General features: G+C 40.8%; 1 protein-coding gene across 1 annotated transcript in view; it reads left to right on the top strand.

Moving 5' to 3' along the window:
- The window catches only part of LOC113409451 (dynein heavy chain 6, axonemal-like), a 184,948-nt gene that overhangs the window by 79,272 nt on the left and 88,717 nt on the right, over positions 1-16,959 (top strand). The window contains exons 40-48 of the mRNA XM_026663373.1: positions 1,337-1,508; positions 4,658-4,804; positions 4,895-4,968; positions 6,621-6,775; positions 8,957-9,188; positions 13,710-13,862; positions 14,316-14,456; positions 15,430-15,672; positions 16,452-16,619. Of these exons, the coding sequence (XP_026519158.1) occupies positions 1,337-1,508; positions 4,658-4,804; positions 4,895-4,968; positions 6,621-6,775; positions 8,957-9,188; positions 13,710-13,862; positions 14,316-14,456; positions 15,430-15,672; positions 16,452-16,619 (1,485 nt within the window). The remainder of the gene's footprint in view (positions 1-1,336; positions 1,509-4,657; positions 4,805-4,894; positions 4,969-6,620; positions 6,776-8,956; positions 9,189-13,709; positions 13,863-14,315; positions 14,457-15,429; positions 15,673-16,451; positions 16,620-16,959) is intronic.

Here is a 16,959-nt window from a genome sequence, read left to right as displayed (position 1 = left end):
GATGCACAAAGAGCTTGATCCAAAGCCCTTTGAAGTCAAGAGGCGTCTTTCCACTGACCTCAGTGGACTTTGGATCAAGCCCATAGAGCCAGGCAGAAGCATATATTTAAAATTGTTAGTCATTAACCTTTTAAGGTGTTTTTATTTCAGTTGTGTTCAGTGTCTTTTTCTTTATTTAAATATAACCTTAAATATTTCCTTCTTCTCTTCAGTTTCTGTAAACATATTACTTGAACTGGCTAAAAATTGTCTAACGTGTGTGCATTATTCAATAGCTGCCATGCATAATTAAACAAACATAAGGATGGATAAATATTGATATTTATTATAGTGCTCTGCTTCTATGTTATTGGGAACACTCTCATAACTAAATATTTTTTCTAGGAGTTTTCCTTTTTATGGGTCTGATCCTGCCACCTTTCTGCCCAAGGACAGTGAGTCTCTATGTAGTCACTGGTTTCCAGTAACTCAGTCAACACCTTGTTGACAAACAAGTATCACTACTCTGTTTATTTTGATAGATCAGATGTTGTTCTTTATATGTTTTTTCATGTACTTGACAGTTTTGTGTGGTTTTTTTTTTTTTTTTTTTGATTCACCAAAATATTTTCTTAAAAGTCACATTTGTTTGGGGTGGTTGATTTAGTTTTTCCCCAGTGGACTTCTTTTTTATCCTCCACACTCATTTTAACCCATCACTCAATACCCTAGTTTGCATCTCTACCCTCTGGCCAAGGAGATCCTTGGGCAAGCTTCTAAGCTGTGCCTCATAAGAGGACTCTGCAAGTGCAGTAAGGGTAGCTTTCAGCTGCCCTTGCTTCTCCCTAATTCTGGCCTGTTCTTGAGTTTGGCATGGACATCAGCATAAATTAGCATTGTCCCTGGGACTGCTCCAACTTACCGCACCCTTGTGTGGCTACCCTGCAGCCTGGAAGAGCCATAGTGCAAAGCACTCTAGCTTCTCCCCTTCCCACCCCAGCTAAGCCCACAATACTTGATTGAGGGCTGCTGGGTGCTCTGCACTTTGGAAAATCCAGCCACTTATTGGGGTATCTAAACATGGATTTAGGAGTCTAACTCTAGGGTACCCATTGTTTAAAGTCTTGGTCAAATTAATATAGTATCTTTACCTCTTTTGTGTGTGCAGCTCTGGCTACATTTTTCTTTATGATAAACTTTTCAAATTAAATTCCTTGAAATTATTAGATTGGAATCACAGCTCATTTGAATAAAAACCAAACTTTTCAGCATTTTATGACTGCAAAGAAAATGAAAACGTCCCTTATGTTTTGTTCTAAAGTGTCTCTTATTTTTTATGTTGTTGTTCTGAGTATAGGCAATCTTAAAGGGCTTTTTGGCTGAATTCTCTCCAGCAGTAAAGCAGACTGCAACGAGCATAGTGGATGCTGCTGTTGAAATATATCAAAGAATGAGCATTGATCTTCTCCCAACGCCTGCAAAATCCCATTATGTATTTAATTTACGTGATTTGTCAAAGTGTGTGCAAGGTAAAACGTGTTTGGTTTTGACATGGTATTTTTTCTAGTTCCTCTAGTGTATTTTCAGGTGTCTGTGGTGTTTCTGTCCAGCGAGGACTCTCTAAACAGTTCACATTCTCTATTTCAGTATTATATCATCTAAAATTTGTTATTTACTAGAGCAAAGGATATAACTTGCAATGAATAATTTCTTTGTTCAGCCATTTTTTCTGCTTGCAGTATATCTAAGAGCAGATCATGATTTCCTCCAATTTCCACATTATACAGAAAGAGGCAAACCTTGCCCTGTTCAAAAGGTAGGAGAAATTAGTCAGGAGTTGTGTAATTGCTCATAAAGCCTAATTGATTGATTCTAAGGAAGGTGGCTGAATGGGTGTATGGACATGGTTACTTTTTACAGATCCAGACTAGCACGGCTACCCCTCTGATGTATGAACTGTGGAAGTTCAGAGTGCATATTTTGCATCCAATAGCCCTAAGCAAAATATGCTCATCTGCTGTTGCTGAAAGTGGGAGAAATGGTCCCTGAGTCATTGTAAGTTAGAGTAGTTCCTCCTCATGCCCTAAGATACATAACAGCCAATGGAAAGTCCAATGTATTAGATAAAAACTCCTGCTGTTGGTGCTACAATGGTATGGCGGGAAACAGAGTGGGAGGGGTGGTGCTGGATACAGGAGAGATCATCATAAGACGCCTGACTCCAGTGATGAAGGCACAGACATCCACTTTACCTTATTTTCCTTTGAGAGAGGAGACTGTTTGGGGAACTCAGTCTCGGTTCTGTCTCCCCCCAGGAAGGCTACCATACTACAGTGATTAGTTCTATTGAGCAGTGTGCCTCGGCATTGGTCAGTGCTTGTGGAAGTGGCTGGCTGACTGAGGACGACCTCTGTATAACTCAAAGGCGTGTCTCTTTCACCAACGGAAGTTGGTCCAATGAAATATGTTACCTCATCTACCTTGTCTGTCTGAAACCCCTAGTGTCTTTGATGGTCTTCTGAAATTTCCTTGTGGCTGGGTATTCCAGAGCCAGGTTGACTTTGATTACTACGAACAGGACATAGCACCACCGGATCTGGCTCTTCTCCCCTCTTCAGTCTTCTTACAGAGATGGTGGAGCATGTGTGTATTCATTCTGTTCCTCTGGATCACCTGGTTCTCTGCCATGTAGTCTGCAGACCTTGTTCTTAGGGTATGAGCATCTCTCTCTCTCTCTCTCTCTCTCTCTCTCTCGCTCTCTTTCATTGGCTTCCTCTGGCTTAGTGCAGACAGGTGCAGTAGTTTTGCTAGTATCTCTGCCTGCTATCTTTCTTCTCCTCTTCTTCCTTCCAAACTACGTTTCTCTCTCTCTCTCAAACACAAATGCTGTGCATGTGATTCCTAACTCACCTGCTACCTCTTTTGCATGGCAGTGTTTTAACCAGACAGTCTACACGGAAATGACAATAAGCCTCATGATACCTCTTGCTATCAGGCTTAAGCTACATATGCCTAATGACATCTGCACAACTTTAAAATTAAATGACGCGTGCTCAGTTGAGCATGCTCCGTCCGGCTTTAGGCATGCACATGCTTCGTTTGTCCCTAAACACGTTTCTCACGTTATGTGCACCACCGCATCCTGTTTGTTCACCTTCTTGTTTACATGCCCATCTCTACTTGCACTTCTCAAGTCTTCAAACATTTACCCCTTCATGTGCAGACTTTGGATGATGGTGTGTGCCTCTGGTAGCTGCTTAGAGAGGATAAATGGTGTTCTAGTTTCCCTATTTGTTTCTGCCCTCCCTTTGCTTTTTCATGTAGTTGTGTTTCTGTGTTTTGTTTCCCCCATAATTGATTGTGCTGTTTCTAAAGATAAACAGAAGAAAGCGAAACAGCTCAGAGAAAGGCACCAACGACTGTAAGAAGTATGATTGGATTTACGCACTGCACAAGAGATTGTGAGGACTAGGGTTATTCAGATTCTAAATGAGAAAAGTTAGAGGAAGTTTAATAGACTGTTCACAATTATGAAAGACATAATAAAAGAGGAGTTGTTCTTCCTTTATTACCTGCCCCATAATAAAAGAATGAGTGGACATCTAAAGTCCCTAAGGAAATTGAAGGATAATAAAACTAGTAATACTTAATTCAGCATATGGACAACCTATGGAGTTCATAGTTGTAGGAATTCTTCACTTAAGGTAGACTGCTATGGCAGGACAGTTTTATTGTTTATTAGGTTATCTAAGGTAACCTAATATGATAATCAAATCTTATGCTTCAGGGCATAAAATGATTGATTGCTGGAGTCGAGAAGGAATTTTTTCCTTCAACGTATGATACTACGCAATGGGCTTGGTGTATTTTTTTGGAGGGGAAGTCTTAGTCTTCCTCTGAAGCATCTGACACTTGTCAATATTGGAGGCAAAATACTCGATTAGATGTCTGATCCATAAAACCAATTTTATGTTCCTAGTATTTTAATCTCTGCTTCTGTTTCACCTCAGTGCTTGTGTGCAGTATATATTTTTATAAATATGATAAGAACATTATAAATAGTTTTATGGTGTTTTGTGTGAGATAGATGATGTTGGTGGATGGTGTATACATACAATATTGTTAGAATTAATAACAATAATAATAAATTCAATATTCCCTCCACTTTTACTCTGCTGATCTCTCCTATATAGGCCATATCCTTTATTAACATCCCAGTGGTGATTTTTTTGGCCACCATCTCTGTAAAGCTAGTCAGCTCTTAGCTCTGTTTCTGTGTACATAATAATAGGAGCTTGATTGCTTCATTCCTGTTCTTGTACTTTTGCTGTATTTACATAGAGACGTCTTGCAATTTCATTACCTCCTTCTTTCCTTCCTGCTACAACCACCTCATCTTGTGTAAACATTCTCTCCAGCTGTTCATGTGTACTTCAATTTTCAGTGTAATACGCCCCTTTTCTTCAATATGTTTCTTTCTAATTAGCATCTCATCCTGTTGAGGCACTCAGAACCTTCAGCTGCCGCTAAGGCCTTTGCAACTGATCCAGGAAATTCTCTTCACAATCGTAAATTATCTTTCCAGTGTTTTTAAAATGTTTATTTCAACATTGTTTAGAAAGTGATGATCAGAATTTGTTATGTTAGTGAAAGTGTTATTTGTGTACTGTACACACAGGCATTCTCCAATGTGATCCTGGAGCAGTCAGAGACCAAACGCAGATCTTCAGACTCTTTTGCCATGAGTGTCAGAGAGTCTTCCATGACCGCCTCATCAACAGTGAAGATAAACAGTATTTTCATTCTATGTTATCTGAAATGGCCAGTAAGAAAATCAAGTTACTCCATTTATATTACATTAGACATGTAAATATATGTCACACAAACCTATCTAATCTAGAATTTTAATTTGTAGGCAAACATTTTGCAGTCCCAGTTGACCCAGATTACTTTGTAAGAAAACCAATCATCTTTGGAGACTTCCTTAAAGTGAGTCTATCATAAGCCTAAGTTTTCATAGAATACTGTTTACTTTCCGTTTGCTTAGTTTGTTTAATGGAACTTCAGGGTTTGTAAAGTGTAGAGGCAAAATATAAACACTATACTTTCAGCATAAACGAATCCTAAATTCAATGGGCTTGATTCACTGACGCAATAAGCAGGAACATCTCCAGGGAAGTGAATAGCGTTGTGCCTGTTATACCAAAAGTGACTGTGGCCCTTTATGTTATATTTAGAAGAGAAGTAGTCCTTCTGCATCTTGATAAAATGTCTGCATTAGCAAAAATGGGATTTCAACCACCTTTCAGGGAACTAGCGTACTATTGTGAAAAGACTAAGCTGCATACAGATAGTCCTAGAACTGGTCCCCCTATATTAGGAAGAAGTGAATAGCCTTCTGCCTAAAAGTCAGATATTGTAGCTAATGTACTTTCACTGGAGGAAGTTGTTAATGTTTTCACAGCCTCTGTTACTAGTGACCAAAGAGAATCATTCAGACTGAGGAATGGCAAAATTTAAGTGATCCTAATTATAAAATAGTTGGCTGAAATAAGTCTGGTTCTCCTTCATAAAGTTGCTTCCCCCAAGATACCTGGGGACAAGAGGAAGTGATTTCACCAGGTGCTTTCCATTACAGAATGCACTAAGAAATGGCGATAAGGGATAGCAAATATTATTTTGAAGCAATATGGTATTCGAGGGGCAGAAGTAGATTCCAGGTAGATATTTGATCTTTGGATCCTGATGGGAATGGATAGGAAAGGAAGCCATCAGTGGTACAATTTATGACTCATGCCAAGGGCAAGCTAAATCTTTAAAGGATATTTTTAAAAAACTAGTGGCATTTAACAAAGATTATACTAGGAAAGGATTTAAGTTGCACCATAAGCACTCAACTAGATAGATCAGGTAGCAAATTGGGGGCAGTTTAAGGGACAAGTGTGCATATTGGCAAACATATCCAGGATAGAGGTTTCAGGAACCTGTGGAGAGAAATTATTTCTCTCACAGAGTTTACATGTTCAATTTTCATTCTTTTTCTCTGTACACAAGGACAGCTTTTACATTACTTTGACTCACTTCTGCAAGCAGTAACTGCTGCCTTGTGAGGAAATCTTTTGCAATTAGCCCCAGCTGAGATCTCATGATGACGTTTACTGGGTAGGGAAGGATTCATATGGAATGCAGGTTACAACCGAGTAAAAGAGGCTAGTAAGTGAGAGAAAAACACAACAGCTGAATTCTTGGAACTAAATGCTAGGGGTGGTTTGGGAAAAAATGAGGTCTGGAATACAGCTAAAAGTGTGGTTAGAGGTCAGTTGCAAACTTTAGCCACAGGCATGAAAGAAGTGGAGAAGTGAGACTGCTCTTAACAGAGTGCAAAACTAAAATGAAAATGGATTTAATCCCGGAATTTTTTTTTAATTTCCCCAATGAACACGTTGAAGTCAATGGGAACTGCTGGGCATTCAGCACTTAGGGTGCCATTCAAATGCCTAACTATGAATTTAGGAACCTACCTCTAGGACCCAAGTATTGAAAATCTTGACTAATAATTTGTGGAGATTTTAAGCACTATAATTTCTGTCCATTCATTTTGATCTCATTTCTCTTATTTTCCACAAATAATTTCCTTTCAGATGGGCGCAGATAAAGCTGATCGAATATATGAGGATCTGACTGATACGGAGAAGATTATATCAGTTTTACAAGACTACCTGGATGACTACAATATAACAAACTCTAAGGAGACAAAGCTGGTGTTCTTCCAGGATGCTATCGAGCATGTTTCAAGGTACAGGACTGTTTAGTTAATACCTTGGCGGTATCATTGTTTTAAGGATCAGACCAGTATAAACAAGTGAATTTAAGTCATTTTGAGAAGCCTTTAAATTGTGTGACTAATCACAGGTTTATACACTGAAAGGATGCATTAAAATACATACAGAATTAACCATGGAGTCCCTAATAAGCAAACATATTAAATTCAAATATGAACTGGTGGTCAAGCTGAGATGGAAGGAGGAAATTGTCGATCCATGAAAATGGTATAATCCCATGCTGTACCCTGAATCAAGAGTGTGCCTAGCTGCATAAGTGGAGTGAACAACCATCTGCCATAGCCCCTATGCCACAGGGGTGGCCAACCTGTGGCTCCGGAGCCACATGCGGCTCTTCGGAAGTTAATATGCGGCTCCTTGTACAGGCACCGACTCCGGGGCTGGAGCTACAGGTGCCAAATTTCCAATGTGCCGGGGGGGTGCTCACTGCTCAACCCCTGGCTCTGCCCTAGGCCCTGCCCCCACTCCACCCCTTCCCACCCCCTCCCCGAGCCTGCCATGCCCTCGCTCTGCCCTCCCCCCCCCCATCCTCCTGCACGCCACGAAACAGCTGATCGGGAGGTGCAGGGAGGGAGGGGGAGGTGCTGATCAGCGGGGCTGCCGGTGAGCGGGAGGCGCTGGGAGCGGAAGGAGCTGATGGGGGGGCTGCTGACGTATTACTGTGGTTCTTTGGCAATGTACATTGGTAAATTCTGGCTCCTTCTCAGGCTCAGGTTGGCCACCCCTGCTATGCTGCTTCAGAAGACTTGTCATCAACATGGACATTGAAGTCACTAGGCACTGTCAGCCTCTGCAACTCCATTGGCACCTAGATTTTTACATACCGATTTAAGAGTCTAATTTAAGGCACCCAGACACAGAAGTTTTGATCAAAACATGGTCTCCATTTGTGTGTATGAACTTGGCAGATGCAATCTGCGGCTAGACAGATACTACAATGATATGTGTTTCTGGAACAAATCTGTATACTTGTCATTTGTGCACACAAAATATAGAATTTACAGAAACCACTTATGCACTCAAACCAAACCAAATTAAGTGCACATCTTTTGGCATGTATAAATTCTGTCATTTTAAAAGTACACAAAAATTGTGTGTGCTCATAGTGTGAACATGCACAAATAGAGGCCAGATTGAAGAGGTTTCTTTGAAAATTTGGCCAACAATTAATTTGTAATGATGTGGCACAATTGGTAAAGGATTCAATCTGAAAGGGAGGTTTGATGTTCATGAGATAAAGCTTCTAGAAAGCTGAAGTCCTTCCAAAATCAGTCGAAAATGGAAATCAACAGTGGGGTCCATCAGTATTACACTTGGTTAAGTGGCATGTTCTTAAAGACAATGGAACGTACCTTGAAGTCCCTGTTCAGTCCAAACTCGACCTGTGCTGTTTATTTTCTCTACCCAAGTACACAATTATATATCTATATATTAATATAATTTATAAATATTTCATAGATATATGGCACATATTTACAGTGATTCACTTGCACCCCTCTACAGTGTAGAGCAACTTGAAGTGAGAGTAAATATAATTTATGCCCATTTTCTGTCCCCTTTATGCTTCCAGAGCAGTTTAAAAAAGAGTATTTTCCCAGCTGCCTGCTCTGTAAGATCCTCCTGCAAAAAGCCAAATAGGATTCTCCACTAGTGTTTTCTTGGAAATTATCCATAATAACCAACTTGTTGAAATCAGAGTATGTCAAAAGCGATTTTGAGTTAAAGATTCCCTCTAGTCAATAGCCCGGCTGGGATGGGAGATCCAGGGTACACTGGGTGGGTTTTGACAGCAGTGTGGGGATCCCAAAAGGAGATTGAGTTTTGGTTGGGGTGAACTTATCCTGAATTAATGCAGCTAGCTCAGTGTCTGAAATGTCCCTCTGAGCTTGGCTTGTGTGCGTCTGCATGTGTTCCCTGCCTAAGCCACTGGGGCAGAGCAGGGAATGTTGTTTTCCATTGGGCCCCTGGCATTGTGCAAGAGAGGCTTCCATTGTTTGGATTGCAGAATTATAGGACTTTCACTATGGTATCACGCCTGTGTGATGCTCCTGTGATGCCATAATGAGACTCCAAGAAATAGTTGGAAAATTCTGTCATTTTTACTACCTTACATTCTATGCTTGATTTTTCTATAGAATTGCTCGGATGATCCGTCAGGAAAGAGGAAATGCCCTGCTTGTTGGAGTAGGAGGTACTGGCAAACAGTCTCTCACTCGACTTGCCTCTCATATATGTGGGTACAAATGCTTTCAGATAGAACTTAGCCGTGGTTATAATTACGATAGTTTTCATGACGATCTGAGGAAGCTGTATAAGATGGCAGGAGTAGAAGACAAAGATATGGTTTTCCTCTTCACAGACACACAGGTATGTTTAAATGGGTCGACCAGAAATGCAGTTGGCTTTATCATTAAAATGTTGTGGCTTACACAATAACAAGCTATTTATTTTTATATGGTGTTGTTTATATGAAGTAAGAAAATGCTTTAGAGTGAGGATCATAAGCTTAAATCAATCAATACAATCTTATAGTAATATATAAAAGGAGGAAGTGACTCAGAGGAAGGAAGAGGAGAGGTCTTGGTAACTGAGGTAGCATAAATGAAAGAGCTACCTCCAGCTTTGGAGAATTATGGGAAAGGGGCACAGGAAGAAGGAAGAACAGACTTGAGACTGCAGGTGAATATGGCGTCTGATAGGAAGAGTGGGCCAAGATCATGACAGGACCAAGGACAGAGTTTCAATCTTGTGCAGTGGAAAGGATGAACGGAAGGTATAAATCTTCCCCCAGAAGTGAAAAATGAGGTCAGTGGAACTGTTCTGATTTACACCAGTTGAGGATCTGCCCCATTGACTTCTTGTTCAAGGCTCTCAAGAAGTGTAAAGTGATTGATATTAGTGAAAACCAACGATGTGATCAAGTTGGATGAAAAAAGGACAGGTCATGATCAGAAGCCAGAAGTAAATAATTAACTATGCAAAGGAAGGTATTCTCAGTACTGAAAAAAGATACAACATTAATAATGTACGTAAGTTGTTGTATCTGTTTACTTACCATAGAAAAGTGTTAGATTTTTCCTACTGGAAATAGATCAGGGCATCTAAAACATACATCTGAATGTTATGATTTATTCCCTGAGCTCAGACAATATCATTTTTATGAATAAGCTGTGATCTGGAAGAGCGGGCTAGGTAGTGACTCACCAAATAAGCATGGCAAATATCCCTGCCTTCACAGTGTCTGTATCCTAGAATGTATCTGAATCCAGGGATCCCGGCTGTGTGTTCGTTAACTTCTGAGAATTGAATATGCTTTCCCACATCACAGCTAACTTACAGGCATGCTTTTGTGGGAGCTCTGCTATGAAACAAGCAAAACGGCTCTCGCTTTTTTGGATACGCTAAGTTCTTCTGTGTATACTTTCAAAGCCATAAGTGCAAAAGGAGTTTCTCACCGTTTGCCTTCAGAAGATTATTTTGCTTGGCTCATATTTGTTAATAGGAATTGCTTCAACTTTGTGCTATAAAGCTTAGAAGTAGCATCCTCTGAAGTTGTGACGAGTTCAGCTATTGTACAGTAAACTGCTTTTGATCTTTCTTCGGGAGCTGAAGGCCAGATTGTGAACCTTTCACTTCCAATGAGGAGCCGGTAATGATAAGTATTCCCTGTAGTGGTAGTGGGACGCCGGGAGTGAGTAACTGCTCACCAATGAGAGCAAGGGGTTCTGGCCCTGAGAAACTGTTCTTTGATTAGTGCTGTAACAACCACAAATCAATGACTAAGGGCCAGGTTGGGGCTAGTCTCTGCACAAAGGAGAGGGAAGAGTTCAATTTACTGTTGTGCTCCCATTCAGTACCCACAAGGTGGGCTGAGCAGCACCGGCCCTGTTCCTAGCTAGCGTCTCCACAAGCTGTTGGAATGGGGTTGGGGAGAGGGCAGGGTTGTACCCAACTCGCACCTGCGACCAATGTTGGCTATGCGTAGCGTGGTACATATATTGTACCCTCTCCAACGGTGGCAGAGCCTATTGCTTTGGTGTGTGATTCCCAGGAACCCCCTGGAGGAGTTCTGCCTAACAGGGACACCAGCTGCAGCAGAGCTCGTTGAACATGCTCCTGGGTGCTTCTGCCTGCTGAAGGCAGAGCCTAGCCCTTATCTGAATGAACAATTCCCTGAACTACATCAGGCAGCTTATTTCTGGCTTGAAACTTTTCATTTCCTGTCTATTAAACCTTGCATTCAGAAGCTGCATAGAATTTATTTGACTGTATGATTTTCTTGAGTCTTAAGATGAATAATAGAAAGTAATTTTAATATATTCATTTACTTTTAAGGCTCACAGTTTTCACAAGTATATTAATATTAACATGTACGCTGCACGAAAGCTTGTTATATTTGTGTGAATGAAGTCTCTCACAAGTCCTTAGCATAATCAATAGCTCTGTTTGACAAGGGGAGAAAATAGGTTGCACATAAAGAAACGCAAAAGAAACTACCACAAAGTCAGACAGCATTTGAAGAAGTGGGTGGCGTACGATGAAATGAACTGCACAGGATTACTCCTAGTGTAGGGAAAGCCAAACTAAATGAAGAACCAAGATTCTGTATTATTTTCAAAATGCAATAGAATTCAGTGAAAATGAAGGAATACAATGTGAAAACCTTGAATCTACTGCAAAGAGAGATTTTGTTTCTGTGAAAAAAAGACTTTGCAACCTCTGTTGCTCTTTACACATTTCACAGGAGTTTAGCTTCTGAACAGAGATTCTACTGGCATTATAACCTGTTGGCATTATTGATAGTTTATTGCTAAGTAATAGCAATAAAGTCTCAATGGCTGGATGAAAATTAGAAAAATAACAGAAAATTGTAGGGATATGTTTCAAACTGACTCATTCCACACTCTAGAGATATGAAATTTCATCTACCTGCTATTATGCGGTCTGCATGAGAGGTCAGAGTATACACAAAACCAGCTATCGTAGCAATCAGAGAGACCTGAACCTGTTAGGTTCCTGATATGTGCATCATATAAAAACTAGAAACCTGATTAAGAGGTAGAGTTTGCACAGGGTTGCTGGGTTTCTGGTAATTACCTGAACATTTTGCAATAATTATTAAAAATCTCTTTTTGTTAATCTGAAAAGTGGCAGTTTAACAACATCCCATTGCCATAACATGATACACTGACACAGCAATATTCAGCCTTTGTGCTGGTTACTCCAATGTTTAATCACGCTCAGTGTTAAAAAATTGTACCTTATTTCCAATTTGAACTTTGTTAGCTTCTTCTTCTTCTAGACATTTAAAGTTATGATGTCATTGTCTGCTAGATTATAGAGCCCTGAACCATCAACTGTTTTCTTCCTGTGTCAGCACTCCTAGCCCATGATCAAGTTACCATTTAACCTTCTCTTCTCTAAGCTAAATAGACTGAGGTCCTTATGGGTACGTCAAGCACGGGCTTGAGACCAGGCTCAAGCCTAACGCGCCTTGTGTCCATACACCAATTGTGCTAACCTAGGGCTTGGACCTAGGGTCCCAGGACCCTGCAGGCTGGAGGTTCTGAGCCCATGTTAAGCTGGGACCTAGGGTCCGAGCTCTATTGCTTTCCTGTGTGTATGTGGCCCCAGCTTGATTTGGTTCACAGAAGTCCTCTGGATGTATCCCAGAGTTCTTGCTCCCAGACAAGCAGCACTGCAGGCAACCAGCACAGCAGCCGGAAGCACCATTAATGCCTAGCCGAGCATGTTCCCCCTTCCTGGTCGTCCCACAGCTACTCCAGCTCCTCCTTCTCAGGGCTGTGTGGAGCTTGCCCAGAGCAGGGAGTAAATTTGCCAGATGGGAGGTGGCTCTTGGCCACCGGGATGCCAGGGGTCATTCCTCCCCGAGCTGTGCTGAGCCAGGAGCCCTGCCATTACTCCTCTCTGCAGGGCAGCTGCTTGTCCCCCACTCTGATCTCTGGCTCTTGCTCCCAGGCCCTACCCCCACCTTCCCTGGGGCTGCGAGTGCAGAAACACCCAGTCTGCATGCTGTTACTTCAGTTAATTCCTCCTGCGGCAGTGGCTGTGGCTCCGGCTGCTTCTCATTGCAGAGAAGTTTGGGGGCTGACTCCCACTCGCTGGCCTCACAGTGCACGGAGCCCGGATGCCCCTGTACATGCAGCCTGAGGGCAGACAAGGGGGTCCTGGGAACAAGGGACAGAGAACGGAGTGGGGACCAAGCAGCTTCCACCTGTGTGTGGGCTGTCCCTTAGGAGGTGGGCCACGTCAGGAGAGCAGGTTGCGGGTGAGAAGAAAGATCATAGAAGTGGGAGCACTGATTATCTGCAAAACAGGAAGGGCCGTGTTGTGAGGTACAGAGGGGAAAAAAGGCTATTCACCTGTTCAGAAGCAGCTTCTTCTGATGGTTGGTTGGTGGATAAAAGTATTGGCCCTCAGTTTGAAGAGTTAACGCAAAACTGACTAATATCAAAGTAGTAAAGTGACCATGAGCACAATAAACTTGAGCAAATGACAAGATCCTACAGATAATATCAGTAACTTTGAAAGACTGCAATCAGTGATCACACTGAACAGCGTGTGTGAATCAGATCAGAGGCCACACTTTTGTTAAAACTTCTGGATATAGGGGAGAAAACGAATGGGGAAGACCTGTTTTGTTTTCGTAGGTAATATTTTGATGGTATCTGTTTCAAATATTTAACAGATAAGGATTTTCAAATACATTTTCCAGTTAAAAACAAAGATTTTTCTTACAATTTTTATAGCTTATGAATTCAGCACTGTTATTTTTATTTTCCTGATTGTTTTCTCCATATTTACACTTACAGAGGACACACACATTAATTCATTTGACATCTAATGTTTATAAAATCTTATCTATAGATTGTTGTAGAGGAGTTCTTGGAAGACATAAACAATATTCTCAATTCTGGGGAAGTGCCTAATTTATTTGAAAAAGATGAATTGGAACAGGTTCTGGCACCTACGAGACCCAAAGCTAAAGAGGCAGGAATACCAGAGGGGAGCAGAGATGAGGTAGGAGAAGTATTGCAAATATTAGTTTATTGTATCCAATAACATTGTAAATAGATGTTACTAAAATTCTTATTTTCAAAGAATTAAGTATAGACATTCTATCACATGCCTTTTATCTGTCTCTTATTTATCTAATGTATCTAATGTGAAAAGAGGAGAACGTTACATTTTGTTTACACTCAGGAAGATCAACTTCCAGGACTTTTAATAAGTACTTCTGTTCTGTCATGTGTGGACAAAATATTCATATTCCACCCTTGGAGAGAAGAGTTCAGTTGTTCATAGACAATTTCTGAGACTAGCTATAGAGGTTAGAGATGGAAATGGCCTGCTAGATCATTCAGCCAAAGCAGGGTTGTTCCCTGCAGTACGTGACTACTAGATTTCCTTTGAGCAAACAACCTCATTGTCATCTCCTTTCTTTTTCCTGCATGCTGTGTTCTTTTAAAACAGGTATTTCAATACTTCATTAACCGAGTTCGTCAGAAGCTGCATATCGTTCTCTGTATGAGTCCTGTAGGTGAAGCTTTCCGATCGCGATGTCGGATGTTTCCATCCCTTGTGAATTGCTGTACTATTGATTGGTTTGTGCAGGTTCGTACTAATAAGATCCACAGAGCAATAACTTTGAGATGGCTCAGTAATAAACATTGCTATTATATATGCTATCTTATAAAAAAATCAAGTAAAAGTCTAGCCTTCTGAATGTCATCTGGGATTATGTGGCCTATGTGTTAATTTTCAATGACAGTTAATTCCAAGATTCTCATTAACTAGAATATCTCGAAAAACTGATTGTGGTTTCTACTCAGCTGATGATAACATATTGGATCCTGGCCTCTCCTTCAGTCTGAGACATTTGACAAAACCACAGGCAGCTCAGACTTGTCCACGGGGCTCCAAGGATTGACATCCTTTCATTCGTTGACCAGATTCTCTGCTTCCAGTGATGCAGACAAAGCAGTTCAGCAATCCTGCTTTATCCATTGCAGTCCTCGCTTTAAAAGCGGATATGGGAGCACCTCCCAACACACACACACACACACACACACACACACACACACACACACACTTTACTGTCCTGTAGGGGACTCACATTTCCAGGGCTTTGCTCTCTAAACGAGACAAGATGCTGATCTTGGTTTGGTCCTCTGTCCTCAGTCCTGGTGAAGCAGGACAAACAGAGCAAGCTGAAGGTCTAGATGACCTTCTGAGGAGACACACAAGAAGATCACTGCCATGATTTCTGTCAGCTTGCAGACCTTTGCTTTGTCATGGGATGGGGTTCAACGTCTACATGGCTTGTAGGAACCACTAAATCCACCCCAGCCGACCAAGTCTTATCCAGAAACATCTCATCAAAGGCTGGCCAGTTTCAATATCAGTGGGCTTGTGGAATTCATAGGGCCATTTGATAAAGTTTTTTTAATTTAATGTTCTCTTTCTGCAATGGTCCAGAGAAAACATCTAGTTTGTATTGAGAATTTACCATATTTCACCACAAATGTTGCCTTTGACCGTGATGAAGTGAATGACTGTTATTCAGATAATCTTTTCCCTTTTGCAGTGGCCCAGAGAAGCACTTCTTTCTGTATCAAGGACATTTTTCCTGAATGTTGATCTTGGAAGTGACGAGTTGAAAGAGAAAGTTTCAGTCATGTGTGTAGATATTCATATGAGTGTGACTGAAATGGCAGATCGATATTATGCTGAGCTGCGACGACGATATTACACAACACCCACTTCGTATTTAGAATTAATCAATCTCTACTTGACCATGCTGGGGGAAAAAAGGAAGCAGTTGGTTTCAGTAGGTTTAATTTTATTAAGCAAAAATCTCTGCTTATTGCATCTGAGAAATGTGTCTTACTTCCCCTCAGATTTTTGTATTAATTTTCCTTCATAGTGCAGCAGCTTCAGGGTTTATCATAAGTAAAATGGCTTGTAATTCTTTTGTGGTAAACCAGCCCAATTTTCCTTTTCCAAGTACTGAGTATTAAAACAAGGAATTTTTAGTCTAATTTACTTTCTACTATTGGTGATTTTTGTTACCGTTTTGCACTTCATTCACATGGAAAATGAAAAAATATGAGTCATTTCACTTCCCCCATCTCTTGTCCTAGGACAAGACACTTGGGATACAAACATTGCAGCACAATGATTAAATCAAAACCAAAGAAAAACAAACAAACATTTTTATTGATTTTTAAACATTGCATCAACAGATTGCAATAATATTCATGTTTTTAAAATGTTTTATTTAACAAAAATCAATGTTGAGCCTAAACGTCTGACAGCTTTTGTTTGATAAGCATGATCATGTTTGCCAATTTAGATGGTTTTTCTTTTATATCTGTATAAATATTGTTACAGCCATACTAACATAACATTTTTATTACAGCCACCCTTAAAATAAATTTATTATACAAATTATTTATAACATAATTTACAACTGATATAAAACTTACATTACATGGTGTTAAAATATATTTGCGCATAAGTTTATATTTTTATCGTGTTAGAATTTTTTGTAAGTACAGTGTTTGGGAAAAGTATTTAGATATATGAAATGTTTTTATTGGGCTGCAGGCTCGGGATCGAGTGAAGAATGGCTTATCCAAACTATTAGAGACGAACGTGCTTGTAGATAAAATGAAATTAGATCTCTCAGCTTTGGAGCCAGTCCTTGTAGAGAAATCAGTGGATGTTGAGGCTTTGATGGAAAAATTAGCAGTGGATCAAGAAAATGCTGATCAGGTACAAAGAATGATCTTGTAATATTTCTGAGATAGCACGTGTTACTGCTCAATAATTCATAGATACAGTAATGGGTTTAAAGATTAATAATTATGGGCTCTATGCTATCCTCTTTTATGTGACATACTGGCAGGGCCGGCTCTAGGTTTTTTGTCGCCCGAAGCAAAAAAAATTTTGGCTGCCACCCGTCACAGCCCAGGGCTCCTCTCCACACCCCCCTGCCGCCCCAGCCCTGGGCTTTCCCCCACTACCCTGCTGCCTCAGCCCTGGGGTCTCCCCCCCACACACACACACCCCCTGCCGCCCCAGCCCTGGGCTCTCCCCCCACACACACACCCCC

This window comes from Terrapene carolina, unplaced genomic scaffold (assembly GCF_002925995.2).
Source record: "Terrapene carolina triunguis isolate 2854851 unplaced genomic scaffold, T_m_triunguis-2.0 Scaffold33392, whole genome shotgun sequence".
Lineage (NCBI taxonomy): Eukaryota > Metazoa > Chordata > Testudines > Emydidae > Terrapene > Terrapene triunguis.
This window is presented reverse-complemented; position numbering and strand designations above follow the sequence as displayed.